The 16,864-nt window shown below is 41.7% G+C and overlaps 1 protein-coding gene across 2 annotated transcripts in view; it reads left to right on the top strand.

The window, feature by feature from the left end:
* GABRB1 (gamma-aminobutyric acid type A receptor subunit beta1) overlaps positions 1-16,864 on the top strand; it is a 132,714-nt gene that overhangs the window by 94,999 nt on the left and 20,851 nt on the right. For both annotated transcript variants that reach the window (XM_074154388.1, XM_074154389.1), the window contains exon 5: positions 5,354-5,436. In XM_074154388.1, the coding sequence (XP_074010489.1) occupies positions 5,354-5,436 (83 nt within the window). The remainder of the gene's footprint in view (positions 1-5,353; positions 5,437-16,864) is intronic.

The following is a 16,864-nucleotide window of genomic DNA, read 5'->3' on the forward strand; positions in this document are numbered from 1 at the left end:
ATTATTATTGAACCACCTATTGGCCCTTCCAAATTTTTCTCTTTATATAGAATTTGACCGGACAAGGAAGACACAGACTGTTGAACACAGATTTCCCAAGTACACACTACACTATATAAAATACATGATATCAACCCAAATAATGCTAATGCTCAAATATACCTCCTGTAAGTAGGCTCTTCCAAGCACGAGAAGTTGGGCATGTTTTCAAGTTCAGTGACATTTTCTCCCAGGGACAAGCACTCAGGCTTTGCTTGGAAATTTACAGTGTCAGCAGGCATGACAACTGTAAACCCTGTACGTGGACAAGGTTTTACATGGACAGACATGGACAGAGAAAAAAATTTGCAGATTTAAGGTACATTTTTCTGCCTTCAAATGTACATTTTCTCTGCCTTCCTCTGTTCCTTCAATAACTCTCCCTACAAGGCATCCCATTAAATCTTAATCATCAAGATTCTGCCAAGTTCCATAAAAATTAGGCCAATTACACCAGGGATATGGGACCAGTTTCTGATGTCAAAGAGTTGCTATGGGATTAAGTTCCCTGGTACCACTGAAGTTAAATTAACACTGCTTTAATAAAAGCAATGTTTTACATGGGATATGAAAGTCTACTTCCAGTGTGGACAAGAGTCGCAGCTCTGCAGTGGTTAAGAGAAGCATAGTTATTCTTTATTTGATTTGAAGATTTTATTTTGCTTTTAAGGAAAAAAAAAATAGTCTATCCAAGTTCATATATTCATATACATTTATAATTTATGGTGTGTTGACTGAGAGAAAAAGAACGAACATATTAAAATTTGATACCTGTCCTCCAAATGGAGGAAACATTTCACAACAGAATTTGCATTGTTTAGCTCTGATCATCTCCACATTTAGTTGTCATTGCTGTCTTAAATACTGCTTCTATTTCTTCTTCAGGAATTGAGGAACAGCTTTTTGACAGCATTTTGATGAAATTCTCTAAGTACTGAACCATAACTCTACTTCCTGCACTCATTCTGAACTTACTTTAACTGCTCACAGATGACTTAGCCCAAAATATTAAGGTTTACTCTTTGTTCCTACAAGATATGCTTGCCCGGCCCTGTAACACAATCCTCCGACAGTGTTACTTAAGGAAGTCAATTCTGCAAACACTGGACATTGATACTTTCCTTCATGTTTTTGTTTGGTTTTTTTTTTTTTTTTAATTGGCAAAAAGCCAGTTGATTATTTAGTAAGAATATGGTATTCACAGAGTCAAACATCAAAATAAAAGCTAAGCAAGGGATCTGATAACTTGATTCCCAAGCCACAGTTAAGGGAAAAAAGCCAGTTAATTTTCCCTTTTTGCAGATGTTATTTATCTTGCCTGTTGGCAGTTCAAACTTCACTTCATCTGAGAATGTCTGAGTACTGACATGAATGAAATTGAGTCTCATAATGATGTATCTCCACCTAACTGCTTGTCTTCTTTGCATAATCCCATTTTTATCATTTGTATTCAAAAGAATCTAAAGAGTGTAAGGATAATAAGGCAAAAGATACTGTACAAACAAAAAAAATTAGCCCCAACACCAGAAAAATACATAACTTAAAACATATTATAAGAATGGAAAGCCTAGAAGTAACATATCTTACTCTGAGATATAAATAGCTCTGCTTCAAGTGTAGGATTAGTCCTCCACTTAAACTTTTACAGAGCCTCATGACATTCCACCATTGCCACAAACTGCTTGTGCCCAGGGATTTTCAGGACTAATCCTCTTGAACACAGATTTATTGCAGCTTTGCCCTATCTTCAGACTATTGCATTCTCCTTCCTGCTATTACACCCTTGTATTCTGCATTTGAATGTCTTCATTTTTAAGCTTCTGATGCATGTGCAAACCATCAGTTACTCTCTCCACTGAGAGAGTGCTGCCAGTAACAGGTTTGGGATTTTACTCTATCTATAATAAAAGATTTTATTTTTTTTTCAATCAAGACAGCAATTACCGTGATTGCATCTGGGTTTAATTTATCTCCTCAAACAAGTTTCATGGTTATCCAGAGCACAATGCCATTAAAAATTTTACACAGCTGAGATCTATCACGAGGGAGAAAGAAATGCTTGAAAGGTAGATTTATGAACTATAGGTAATGAATGTTGCTGGATCCTGAAGCAATGACAAGCAGCTGTTTTCAAGGAAGCCTAAGATTCCCAATAAAGTTTAAGCACCTCCAGCTTTAGGAGGCATCACGTTGTGTTGGCAGGTTGGAGCCTCTCTCTCCCCTTCAGGGAGCAGCCTCCAGCAGGTACCCCCTGCCTTTCCCACTCACATGGGCAGCTCAGGCTCAGCTGGCTCTAACAAATCCTTGGGCAGATATTGCTCATCACCCCTGCCCAGGGCACTGCACCACTTCCAAAGCTGCAGGTCTACAGTTGAAGCGGGATCCTTTCTTCTGCAGCTAGAAACCACGAGCACCAAGCTTCCTGACAGCCACCCTCCACTACCTGCTTGTCAACAGTCTCCAGTTGTCCTTCCTGTCTCATCTTAACCCTGCAAGCTTCAGCTAAAACCCTGTCCTTCCCCTCTTCCCTGGAAGCAACTGCTTGCCATGGTACCCAAGAGCTGCAGAAGCCTTCAGCACTGCTACTAAGGGGTTAAATTAATCAGGAGGGGGAAAGCTGCTCACTACCACCACCACCTTTGACTTTCCCTATTACTTTGCAGGCCCTACAGGGAACGCAAAACAGAGCTGAGGGAAGCAGAGAACAGATTAAGTATTTCTGGTTTACCTTTCCTTGTAACACAGAGCCAAGGAGTGATTTAACAAGGATGAAGGATGAGAAATTACCAATGGACAGGCTAGGCAAATTGGTAGGACAAGGGGTAATGGCTTCAAACTGGAAGAGAGCAGATTTAGGTTAGGTATTTTTCACTATGAGGGTGGTGGGACACTGGAACAGGTTGCCCAGAGAAGCTGTGGCTGCCCCATCCCTGGAGGTGTTCAAGACCAGGCTGGATGGGGCTTTGAGCAACCTGCTCTAGTGGGAGGTGTCCCTGCCCATGGCAGGGGGGTTGGAACTTGATGATCTTTGAGGCCCCTTCCAACCCGAACCATTCTATGATTCTATGGTCCTATGGTTTGGATCACTTACTGCTGCCAGAAACCAGGTACTAAGGGTTTATTATCTTTCTTCTGCGCGATCCAAGTACTTACTTCCAGAGCCCACCTGCAATTACCAGTGCAGCATCTTAGAAACACATATATTCATTTTTGTTCTTGGATTATAGCAGTGATCAGACACACCACGCCAACCAGTGCGCCAAAAACTGCACAAAGAGCAAGAAGACAATACAGTTGTCAGAATTACAATGTCAGGAAAAAAAATAATTATGTGGAATGTTTAAATCTCAGGTATACAACAGTTACATTGTTTATTAGAGCACAAGTAATTTGCATTGATGTTATAAAGAATAACATTGCTACTGCTTATGTAGGATATGTAAAACTGAGGGAGTCAGCAGTGCAGGTACAGTGGCCATGAGGAAATAACTGGCCACGGTAACTCTGTGGCCCAGGGAACACTATGTAAACTTCTACTTTTGTACATAAATCTGGTTGATATAGGTGAACTAAATTACCATAAAGGCTGATTTATGAATTGGGAACAAAACATTACCCTATGAAACCTTCATTAAAAATCCCTTAACTGTGACTAATGTTAGTATATTTTTATGTATTATCTTAAGCATTATTAAGTAGGCGTCTGACAAATGATTACTGCATGTCTTCTCAATGCCTCTCAATAAGGTATATTTGGTATACGGCTGAACTAAACGAGGTCCTACCTCTGCTGATGCCCTCAGCCTTTTCTGTGACAAATGCAAAACCCATTAAGACACATACAATTCAATTTAATGTGACAAACATCAGCCTGAGGAAAAGCATAAATATACCATTTCCATGGTACTTTACACAGTATTCTGGAGTAGCTGCATGGACTGGTTCTCACAACAGCACTTGCTAGTGCTGATGGTCCTTACACACAGGTAGACAGAAGGATTTTGTAGACTTAGGATAATTTGAAGCATGTCACAGTAAGGAAGCATGTGGTATTTTTTTTTTCCTTTTAATTCTGTCAGTTCTGTGACAGCAAGAATTATCACCCCAATACAGCATGTTAGTGTGCTTGACTTTCAACACATCAAAAGTAAAATCTCCAGATGTGTTCCTGTGACATTAATTAACATGGAACTGGAACAACAGGACCAAATCCAGATCAGGAAAAGAGGTTATCATCTGCCTTTCTCAGGTAGGAATTGTTTGAGATGGGGAGGGAGAAACGCATAAAATTACAAGCTAAGTTTGCCCATTAACCACTTCAGAAATTTTATAAGCATTTAAGAACCCATCTATCAAAAAAAAAAAAAAAGCAAATGCACGCCATAACTCACTTTTGTGGGTTTGAAAGCAGTACTACGAGTGTCTTTCTTAAAGGCAGCTTTAAAAGAAGCTATAATTTGACCCCTATCCTCATGCAGTCACTTCACCTTCCTCCCAAGTGTCACAGGTTTATCAGCAGACATTTGCTTAGATGCTCTGTGAATTGCAGTCTAACAAAAGGAGAGGAACTGCCTTGCAAAAAGCATAGCTTACGCTATGAAGAATACCTTCAGGGACCGAGTAACAACTCACATGCCCTCCAGGAGGAGCAAGGATCCAGAAGATCCAGCCTGCATCATAGCTACTCTCAATGTTCATTGAGTAACCACCATGCAATGTTATATTTCACAGGTGTTTGATTGCATCATGCTATTTTTAAGAGGTGGTTTTCAGTTATCATAGTTAATGATAAACTGATTATGAAACCATAAAAATAATCCATCAAAATAATGAGTCAGATATTATTCCCAATATTTCCACAGCATGGATGAAAATGCACATAGCTATCAGACAAAATTAAAACAGCAGTAGGTGACAACAAAATGAAAAAAAGAAAGTAATCAGCAGTACTAGTTATAAATAAAACAATTTGCAAAACAATTTGAAGATGTCTGAATTAAGAACATCAAAAATAAGATGTCCAAGTAGAAATCTCACTAACTGTTCTTCAGAACACTGTACACTTTTGCGCATAAAGTTTTCAGTCAAAATCCATTCAGCATATGGTCTGATGCTTCACTGTAACCAGTATAATGTGCTATATAAATTATTTAATGGTGCTTTGCAAGCTATGTAAAGCCTGTGTGTCAGGAATCCATGTATATAACCATTTTGTATTTAAAGAAAGAGAAAAACCACTATAGAAAATCTTGCCTTCTCAAACAACTAAAATGTAGTTTCAAATCTCATTATTTTTTTCACCCTCCTCCTACAGGATCACAACAACAGCTGCTTGCATGATGGATCTACGCAGATATCCTCTGGACGAACAAAATTGCACACTAGAAATTGAAAGTTGTAAGTTACTGGAGGGAGAGGGTTGGCCAAATGACAGTTGTGGATTGAAAGCCATTCACAGGTTCGGTAAAATAGGAGCAAGTTGTTCAAAACTCTGAGTCCGTTGAGCTTGCACACGGAACATACCCAATATATTTCTATAATACATAACCCAAAATGTGTTTCATTCACAATATTGGTTGATCAAAGCTTGTAAGATGTCTTTCAAAATCTCTTGTCGAGGAAGGGAGAAGAGTATTTCTTGATGATTAGACCAGAGGACAGTAACTGTCCATCTTCAGCGCCTAATCACCACAGAACCTGAATTAATTACCTTACCTCAGTGGGTTCATCTCTCACATCAAGATTAACATTTGCCCCACATGGTGGTGGGAGGATTGATCAATTACTCTTACCAAAACACTCATAGGTTATAAAAGGAAACAACGTGATCCTTCAGCAGCAAGGTTAATGAGAGCTTTGCCATTGTCTTCCATGAGCACAGGATCAAGGCCTGCATTTGCAAATGTTTGTCATTAACGTGTCTTTATACCTTTTATAATGCTAGTCTTTAGAGAAATGCCTATCAAGGTTTTTTAAAATAATTTTTATTCTGTTGTTGGTCAAACCAGCTGCAAGTTTGACCAGTTGGTCAAACTCACCACAGAGCAGTCAGTCTAAACAAACTGGTTAAGTCTACAGAGTCCAAGGCAAAATAATGAGGCGGTTTTACAAGAATTTTCATTTTTCACGTTACAACCATTGCACTGTTAGGGTTAAGTGATCTTTTTTCTGTAATAATAATAATTCTCTAAAGTGTGAGGCTCTGGAAAGGATTAACATACAGCTCAGTTTACTGCAGAGAAAGAACAATTTTAGCATTTAAACCTCTGCTTTGATGGATAGTTTGAAGTGTTAAATAAACAGAGAAACAAGCTGATTCAGGATTAACCAAAATAATTTGCCAATACCTATGTCATCAACAAAAGTGATGTTTTCATTGTTTGTAGCACATCACATCCAAGGAACTAAAAGCTCTCAGAAGTCCAGTAAGTACAGTGTTCATTCTGCAGAAACTCATGATGTAAGATTTTGCTGTGGACTGAAAAGAGGTTAAAATCCCCAAAACCTCACATCATCAGTTTTCAAAAGGATTCCATTAGTCTTCAGTTGCTTAGATTTGACAAATAAAAACTTTTCACAGTGTCAAAACAATAGAAAATTCATGTATAAATAGTTTAATAGTACTGTAACACAAATATAAAATAAATAAGTCTAAACCAAAGAAGACAAAATCACTTTGAGTCTTAAAAAATGTTGCTGGGAAAGATTTCAGTTAATTCTGAACTGAGGAGGTTTTCGCCAGTTGTATATACATAAGTGTAATATATCTCAACATATCTGTGAGGTGGCGATTGTCAGGCACTGAAAAAAAGTATTCAGTCAGTCTAGAGTACTGCTGAGAGACAAGATGGGCTCTCAGCCCAATGTTTATACTTGTTTATAATTTCTACTTGATGGCACCAGAAAATTGCCTTATTTAAAGCATTGAAAGGGGCACATACCTTCAAAATTACTCTCCATAATGAAGTATTTTGTTTCTTTGTAAGTGTGTAATCAGTATCAGCCTTAATATAAGTTGGTGGAGGTGCAGCTTTTCATTTAGATTTTAAATTGTTTGGTAAGAAGCTTGAAATGTTTCCCCAAGAATTATTTGCTTTTGCTCCTTTTCATGGAATGTCACTTTATAGTGATTTTTAGAAATTCTCTGCCAGGTTGAGAACAACAAACGTTTTATTTCACCAGCAAAAGATTTCAGTCAAGTAAACATTCACAGTAGGCTTCATGAAAATTTTTTTTTACTAGAGAGCATTGTCTGCACAGAACCTGTTCATTTATTCCTTCAGAGAGTCAAAACCAGCGTTTATTATTTTTAAGATCCTCATGTTTTGGCACCGTAGGCAGACATCTCAGAAGGAGAAGCAGGGAGGCAGTATTGCCAAGGTTCCCTGTGAAACACCTCAGTAGCTGCTGTCCCGAGTCTCCACAACAGCTTATTCTCTGTCCACCACTGGACACGTACAAGTCTCTGGAAGGACATACTGGTTATGCACTGTAGGAAACACCCCACAGCAGAGGCAGTAACGTGGCAAGCTGGGCCAGGTCGACATGCATGTCATGAATACTTGTGCTAGACCAACATGCATTAACTTTCCCTGTATGTCTGCTTTCAGTTAGCCCCGTCCATATCTGTGTTGCTCTAAGTTCACTGAAGAACCGCAAACCCACACCCCTGTGTAGGAACACGTTACAGCCATTTTCTTCTCATTCCCGAGAAGCAGAGGCCGTAGGCAATTGTAACCTCCCTTTCCAGTGCTGCCCATCACCCTGCTGATCTCCCCAGTTACTTTCTGCTAGTGCAAACTCTGGCCAAATCTCGTTATCCACCTACAGAGCCACGCATTAAGCTGCATAGTTGTCATGGTCATCCTTGGGCTTTGCAGTTCTCCACCTTTTTTGGCACAAAACAGTCTTCTTGATGTTGTTTGCTGCTGCTTTGCTCACCTTCTATCTTAAGCTTAACCGGGCATGGGATGGGTCCATTTGGAGAATAACTCATTTCTTAATTTTCAAAAATTTTCAAAATTCAGTAACTTTTCTACCCGATCAGCAGAGGAAATGGATATATATATACAGTACCACAGCAATCAAAATGGACAACTTCATACTGAAGTTGCTTCCATACTGAATTCATGCCAGAATTTATTTGCTGGGAGATAGTTGATTTGAAGTCTCCAGCCCAATCACAACTCAAGTGGATCAAACTACATGAGCGTTTGTCAGTTAGCAGCCCAAATAATGAAACCAGGCTGACACTTGACTGGCTCATAACTCTTTATTCCCAAGCTTTCACATAAACAAAGCTTCGTAGGGATGAGTGCTCGGTGAGAATGGACTGAGATACTACCACTGAGACCTCATCAGGAACCAAAATGAGCATCAGATGGAATAAGCAATTAAAATGCTAACGCAATCGGGAATGAGAGAATACCATATCACTCCTGTGGCCAGTCACACATCCCCAAAAGAAAATTGCTTTTCAGACCTTTTGAACACTTGCTATAAATAATTCATGTCTCCAAATATATGTATGTTGACACGCTAATACTTGTTGAGCTGATCCACAGAAATTAACAAAATCTTTATTCACGGTTTGCAAACAGGCCAAAATTGGCAGAGTGCATTACTTCTTGTGAGTATTTAGACCAGTTCTCCCAACAACTGCGTGACCTCCCCAAAGCACAAACGTGCCCACCAGCTACCGAAAGCCCACAGGTCATAGATGTGTCAGGAGCACTGGCACCTTTGACAATTCTCCACCTAAAATATACCTTCTAATGCACCACAGCTTTTCTCCTCTGCAAGTCTAAACCTCCTTGGAAGTTATTGTTCTTGTACTTGGCAGAAGCACAGGGTTCTGAAGAGCTGCCTACTTCTCTCTTAGGCATTTGAGTACAAGTGAGCCAGTTGTCCCGAGTAGTCAGCACTTAGCAGTACCTGTTAATCCCCTTGAAAGCCACCAGGGGACAGAGTGGAGAGGGTGAATAAAGAGGCAATAACCATGACCACTGCCTCTCTGTTAGTGCCACATGCATTAGGCATATGTTTTCTTCCATGATGGAGCCAGTTTATGAGATTCCCGCCCTCAACCTCTCCTTCCAGCCCCTGCATCACACTTCAGCTCTTCAGCTTTCTGTTGCGCCGGTACACAAATCTTCACAGAGCTAGGATGATAATCAAATTGTCAACATTTTCTTGGTTAAAAAAATATCCCTTTGAAAGAAAGGCTTATCCACCTCAATTTTGGGAGACACAGGAACTAAATAACCCCCAGGGCATTACTGTTCCTTAAATAAATGGACCGGCAAAGATGGTGCTGTAATCACTAAGCAGTCCTGGAACTGCCTGCGTAACAGCAAGCAGCATTTCTCACCACTAGACAGATACTGCGCACTGTGTGCACTGCCAGACCATTTTCAAAGCACTGGACAGTGGTTTTGCTCATTTTTACATTGTATAACCCACACGGCACCAGCTTCCAGAGCAGTAGAGTTCTTGGAAACCAGCACTGAATGATAATCGCTACTTTGAGGAAATGTGCTCCAAGTTGCCATTGCCCCTGAATTTCTTCTTCTGCTACCTACAACCTTGTTGGCCTCAGCAGGAATGTAATAACAGTAACATTGACCTTCTTTTAATCCTAACTTTGTTTCTTAACAGCATTTTTATCCTGCCAGTAATCCTGCAAGCTTGATGCATGCAGAAAGAAAACAATAAACTAAACCGAACACATAGACAGAAAAGAGACCTGTACGGACGTGTAAATCTATGCAATGCTAATAGCCCTAAACCTAGTAACTCTCAGCAGCACGTAATCTGACATAGGAGTAACATGTCTGATCTTCAGCTGGTGAAAACTGGCATGGCTCCATTTTGTCAATTAAACCACCGCAACTCACACTGAGAATCTTTCTCGTCTGCTTTTATATTAGTTGTTTCAAATGTTTGTTCCAAGTGGATGGCCCTTTCCTCAGTCCCACCCTTTAAATTAGATCTGATCAGCAGAAACACTGTAAATTAACTCAGAAATTAAGATAAATGTTTATGAGGAGAGTTTAATGCCTGTAGAAAATTGCATACGACAATCGGGAATTTAAGCAAAAAGACACAGGCTGAATATTAAACCAAGTCAACAGTCTGTATGGGCATGCAAAACATCTATTGTGCATTTAAACAGGAGTAGTTATTAATCTGACCTCCACTCTCCTGCAGAGATAAATGCATGTCTTGCAGGGAGGTACATACCTGCAGGTACAACCGCAGGCAGTCTGACTGTGCAATAGAGACAGCAAGCAAAAGCCTAACAGATAAATCAATGCTGAGAGACTAGACCATGGCCAAGATGGATTGCATGTTCCTCACACCATGATTAAATACCCCTAAAAAAACCTGAGCAAATCAGGATTGTTACCTGTTCTAATTCCATGTACAAGGACACCAGGGCTGCCAAGTGGTTCCCTAAGCAGCATCCTTTGGAAAGTGTGTTGGTTAACAGATTTTTCACTCAGATTCATAAGCATTACATGCTGCACCATCCTGCCTCCCTGTGTTTGAAGTCCTCTTTGCTTCCTTAATTCAGTCTCATTCATCCAGTGTCAGACTGTACCTGGACCCTGCATGAATGTGAGGTCAGAAAGCAGCTGCAGACTGGCCCCCTCCTTCCCTGCTCCCCCTTAACGTGAGAGCTGCAGGATCTCCTTCATCCCTAAAGGGCGGTAGGAAGGAGGCATCTGGATGAGTCCTCTCCCTGTCTTAAGGTGCTTTCTCCCCTCTAAACCCAGGAAGATGGATACAGATTTGGCCCTCCACAAGCTCAGTGCTCCCCAGAGCAACCACAAGAGCTATGCAGCTCTCTAGCAGCGCCAGAGCAAGCACACCAATACTGTCATACGCACAACCTGGTCCTCTCTTGAGTTCCCTTAAAAAGGCAGACTTACTCCTGCTGCAGAAGGAGCACACTCTAGAGGAACCACAGATGAATTGCTCTTAAGCTACTCGAAGAACAGATGAACACAGCACTATTCGTGAGCAGAAAGGCAGTGAGTCATTACACCTCACAGGGATGCTGTGGAAATTAGCCAAAGACAATCCGTAAAAAAATCTAACGTGCTAAGAGTTGTTCCTTAATAATGCTTACCAGTGAGTAATTTAAGGCACTGCAAATAGCAGCAAAACAACTGCGCCACACAGGAATGGGAAAAAAGCACAGAAGCTGCCCTATTATCAAACCCCTCCAGCAGAGCAGTCAATGCAGGGATAATACGCGCTTATATTGAGCCAGCAGATTATTTTAATTAAAAAATTACATTTCCAGCTTTCCTGAAGCTATCTTACAGGACTGCAGAAGCTGTGTCTGCACAGCTGACAACCAGAGAAATTTATACGTTTAGGAGGAGGAGAGCATTTTGGTTGCACATGTTCCTTCACACACATTTTCATGGCTTTGCTCAAGCAGTTCACCTTATTCCAAATTCTGCAGCGGCAGATGGGGAGACCTGTTTCAGTGTCTAATACCACGATGGCCACTGGAAACTTCTGTGTATAAAATCAAGGGATTTTATAACTGGAACTGCTTCATCAGCGGAGCTGGGATCTGTAACAATCCATTTCTCACAGATCAGCATATACTGGGACAGAGGAGACTTAATACTTGGCTGGAGGTTACCCAGGCAGCCTGGCATTCTCATGTGAGCTCTGATGGATGTCAGCTTGGCAATTTAAGATGTTAAATCCCCCAGCTGTTAGTTCTGCTGCACCAGGTAGCCTCTGGCAAGGGTTACAACTGCTATGGCAGTTCACAACCACCCAGTGCCTTGGCACAAGCCCACTGTCCCTGGCACCAGCTGCTGCAGGCTCTGGACCGGCATGGGTGAGGTGCAGACACATGTCTCGGCTGATAACAGAGCAGAGAGAAGGAGGAGGCAAACGACTGAAGACAGTAGCATCAAACTGCTGCCGCTGAATCACCCGGTGCTTGTCTGTCAGAGACTTCTGACTGCTCACAGCTGCCCCACTCCAGTATCCCTCATTGCAAATACCAGTGCTCACCTCACCACACCACCTAGAAGATAAGATGGGATACTGTTATTACTCTAATACTCTTTTTCCCTTTGAAGTCACCAGTATCACACTCACGGTGCGACCTTGTGGACTAAGCTTGCACCTGGCTTTCACTCAGCAGAAAAAAATGATGTGCCGACAGCACCATTCTGACAATAAATTAAATCCCCACTTGGGGTTTCTCTTCCATCATCCCCCAAACTTAAGTGAAATGTGTTTCACTGTCACAGGAGAGGGAGGGCCAGGCTGCACTCCAATTTGGCAAAGTTATTTACTTATTGGCAAGCTACTATGTGTTTTACAACAGGTCTGAGCAGATTATGAGAACTGTCCCTTTGGTCTCAAAAATCTGTGTCTCTATGACAACTGTGACGCTGCAGCATGATTCAGGGATCGACACTGCAACACTGAACCATGCGTTAGCCTTGTCAGCAGCACTCTTAGAAACCACTTCACTTGTGTGGGAGAACCGAACAAGCCCACAGAAAGCTGAACAGAGCAAGTTGGGGAAAAGAAGAAGATTTATTTCATTGGTTACAGGACAGAAAATAGCAATTCTGCCTTGACTCCATTGTTTTTATGGCTGTCCCTGCTTCACGTAGAAATAGACCTAACGCTAAATATATGTAATGCTTTGATGAAAGCACAGCCAACTTGAAGTGAATCAATAAAATACTTCACTTGAACCTCTGCATAGTTTTTGCCAGAAAAAAACAACTGTATTCATACCTAAACATTCATTATCACCTCTGTTGGCACACAGTGGTCTGACAGAATGAGATTTGACCAGATTTATCACAGCTCCCTGCTTGAGACAAGATTGCATTGATCCAGGGTATGATTGCATTTGAACTACCAAGGATGTAAGAACCTACACCTCAGACAAAAAGGGCTATTTTTATTAGAGATGAAAAACCTGCCTTAAACCCAAGCCTTCCCAAACAGCTTTTTGCTTGCCTGTCTGCAGGCACCAGATATCCAGTAATTTATTCATGCCTGGCAATAAAAATTCACTAATGAATATGACTGTGCTGGTACCTGAGGCAGCAGGAGCTTTGAGCTGGATCCACTCATGTCTTTTCCCTAAAGTATCCAAAACCACTGAAAGGGCATCTGGTCTCATCCTGCTTCTTCTCACCAAGCATATCAAATTGCTTCCACAGAAAGCATAATTTCTCCCCTCCCAAAGGGGCTAATTGCTCAGAGTATTCTGAAAACCAGTTGCAGGGCGACTGGTTAAAAAAAAGCTGGAAGGATGCTCAACTCTGCCTTTTTTAAGAGACTTCATCTTTCTGATGTTTCTGAGGGCAGGTCCCACTCCACACAGTTGCTTAGGTTCTGCCACATGAAGTGAAGAGCTTCTCTCATTCACTCGCCTGTCAGACACCCCCTGCTCCCCCACGAGACGTGTCAGCCATAAACCCCTGTCCCAGCATGTGTCGCTTCCCACAGGTCCTGCAAACCCTGGGGAAAAAAACAATTCATTTTCTCCACTTTGACTCTCTTCTGTTTCTGGCCAATTCCTTTAACTGCTCTAAAATACATACTCAGCCTTAAATTTCTTTCAAACTTGGTGGACTATGGAGGGGGGGCGAGGGAACTGTTCCAAAACTCAGATCGCTCAAACAGTGGGATCTGGCTGAGATTAACTAACTGAATGCAAAAGGCAGAAGAGTTTCTGTCTGTCTACCTTGACTTAATCTGCCAGCCATAAGCGATACGGGGTTCTTAGCATTTCATCCAATTCACAATGTGCAGGTGGGTATCCATCCATGCCGCCTTCTGTACTCCCCTTGCTGCCTGCTCTGCGACACGCACAAAATGCCTTATTTCACGAGGCCTCTGCCATGGATCAAATGCCACGTTCAAGCAGCCAGCGCCCACAAACCTTGGCAGAAGAGAGTTAACACCAGAAAAGCAGAAAAGCACACATTATCACAGCACACTCATAAAACAAGCAGGACAGTACCACAGGAAATATCCCAGCAAGAGCAGGAACGGAGATCAGCACACACGGGCTGCTGGTGTCATCCCATACACCGCCCATTGGGACAGCAAAGTGACTGCTGGGCAACACATTTTGCAATTTGAAACACTCTTCGATCATTTCTAAAGACATTCAGATAATACACCCTAGGGCACTCCGTACACCTTGTGCAGAATACACACTCTGAGCCTGTATCGCTGCAAATTCACTCTCAGGAGGATCGCCCGTGGAGACTCCGCACGCACACGGCGATCTGTAGGTCCACATTAGCTTCCAACACAGCCGAAATGCCATCCTTCTGAGCCGCAGAGGACACGCAGGCAGCAAAACAGGAGTGGTTTTAAAATTACGGCGTGAGCAGGCACAGCAGCAGATTTAAACATCACGGGGACAGAAAGACTAGCACAGAGCCGTGGAGCTGAGCGAGTTGTTTTTCAGATCCTCTGAGAGGCAGATTCACAAATAGCTTGTTGATACTGAAACTGAGAAATTAGCCAAATAGGTCTGTACGTTTCATTTTTTTTTCACATAAAAATTTAAAATGTATTTTTGGCTCACTTTAAGTCATTCCTTACCACTCATCTTTTAAGTCAGTCACTGAGCTAAAATAATTCATTCTTCACACTACACTAGTGTTAAGCCACAGTGACTGCTCTGTTTCCACATTTTAGAAAGATTTCTTTCCCCAGAGGATTATAAACCGGTTACTTTACTTTCACAACATATTTTTACAGTGCACACAGATTTAGAAGTTACTCAGATGCTGACAGGATGGTCTATATTTCTTTTCCTTTCCATTTTCAAAAAGATGGATGGCTTGTTTCTCTATGGATGCATAGATTTTAATGGCAAATACTTGACAGTCAATGATTTCAGTGCGTGAGCACGTGACATTAGCCGAGTCACCCGTCTGGTATATCTTCAGCACTCTTCTGTTGCACATGGAGGAATGTAGAGGTATTCTCACTGACTGCTCTTCTCATTTTATTGCCATCTCAGTAGCTTCAGAGGTACCAATACAGGGCCCGGGCTGTCCCCTGGTGACCTTAGAGGACGGGAAAGCTGGGGCCAGGTCACTTCCCAGCACAGCCTTACCAGGTCTCAGTCTTCAGCCTCTGACAGCCCCCAGCCAGGGGAACAGCAAAAGGAAAAGCTGGGTTTGCTTATCAAAAATCAGAGTTCATTTAGAGGAGGAGCTGATTTCTCAGGAAACAGCTGTGCTCTTAAATGAGTCTGTATTTCTACAGTCAGAGCAGCAGGAAAAATAATCTCTCTGCCTGGTCATATCACATTTTGGAAGATCTGGCATATTGTGCTTTGAGATAATGCAATTGTCCTAGGATGTTACACCCATAAATACAGTTTATATATTCACTTGTCTTCTGCCAAGGTGTGAATTGCCATATAAAACAAACAAAACCCAGAGCAAACTGGAAGATTCTGGTACTCATGGATCCATTTCAATTTGTTAGAATGAAGCCTTGCCCCAAGTGCACCCGCGTTTACAGATATTATAAATCTTGAGAAATTTTCTGTTCAGTGCCTATGCACTCTGTGTCTTTCTTTATACTTATAGCTCCTTGGCACCACAATAAGGCAAATAAACAAAACAAAATGCCTCGAGTCTCTGTGTGGAGAGACTGCTTACCTGACCTGGCACAACACTAGCATGGAGCAGTTTTATTAAGCGGCAGTATTCTTACGTATGAGTCCTCCAGCCCCCAGGAATCTGCTCTGCAGAACTGAGAACACAGTGGAGTCCTTTGGATAAAATTCTTAATGCTTCCTCCATTAGCTTTCTGCTACCACTTCCAACAGCTTTATTTATTTACTTATTCACCATCCTCATAAATTTAAAGCAACAAATACTAAGTGCAGGAGTAGCCTGTAGAAAGAAACGATCCTTATGAGCAAACCACAACGTGTGGGAAACTTCAAGAGGAACACATCGAGCATTTCAGTTGTGTTTGAAGAGTTCATTCATACTGATACGATTTTTCACTGAATTTATCTTTTCCGGTGATTGGCAGCCCCTCAGTTCACCAGGTTTCCAAGGAAATTGCAGCACCAAGTTTCCCAGACTGCCAGCCCAGATCTCCTGGCCATCTGTGCAGAGGTGCATGTTTGCTCCCCTCAGTCTTTCAAGTACCTGTTGCCATTGGAGTGCAAGCCCAGTTTGTACAAGGGACAACCCTCCATCAGCATGTGGATGGAGACTGAGTTAGGCAATGATTCATTTCACACTGGATGCCAGAATCAGGGCTGCATAGAGCTGATGGCCAGGGAAAATGGAAAGGCTGCACAGTCACTCCAAGTACAGATCCGAGCTAATGAAGCAGCACCTAAAGGTTACTAGAGTGCTGTCCAGTATATCTGTTCCTGCTGGTGAGGCGTAATTTTGGCTCATACCCTAAATGTCTTACTTTTAACTCAGAATATATGGCTAATCTCCTCAGCAATCTATCTCCATTCCCTTTCATTTATATTCTGTAAGTGCCTATGTACACTAAATTACCTACGGAGAGTTCTTCCTGAGAAAACACACGGTTATTTAACATATTACCATTTCTAATCCAAACTACACAGAGCATGACTGCCTTATTTGAATTCGCAGTTAGGGTCAAAGCAACAGAACCTGTAATTCAAATATTTCACATACCTACTGTGGGCAGGAATTTGTATCAACAGGATGAGGTGCACAGAAAATTAGTCAGTGTCCTTTGATTGTGAGACCTTGGACCTTCTCTCCTTATGGAGCACCTGCTCTTCCATTAACACCTC

The sequence above is a fragment of the Numenius arquata genome, chromosome 10, assembly GCF_964106895.1.
Source record: "Numenius arquata chromosome 10, bNumArq3.hap1.1, whole genome shotgun sequence".
NCBI classification, from domain to species: Eukaryota; Metazoa; Chordata; class Aves; order Charadriiformes; family Scolopacidae; genus Numenius; species Numenius arquata.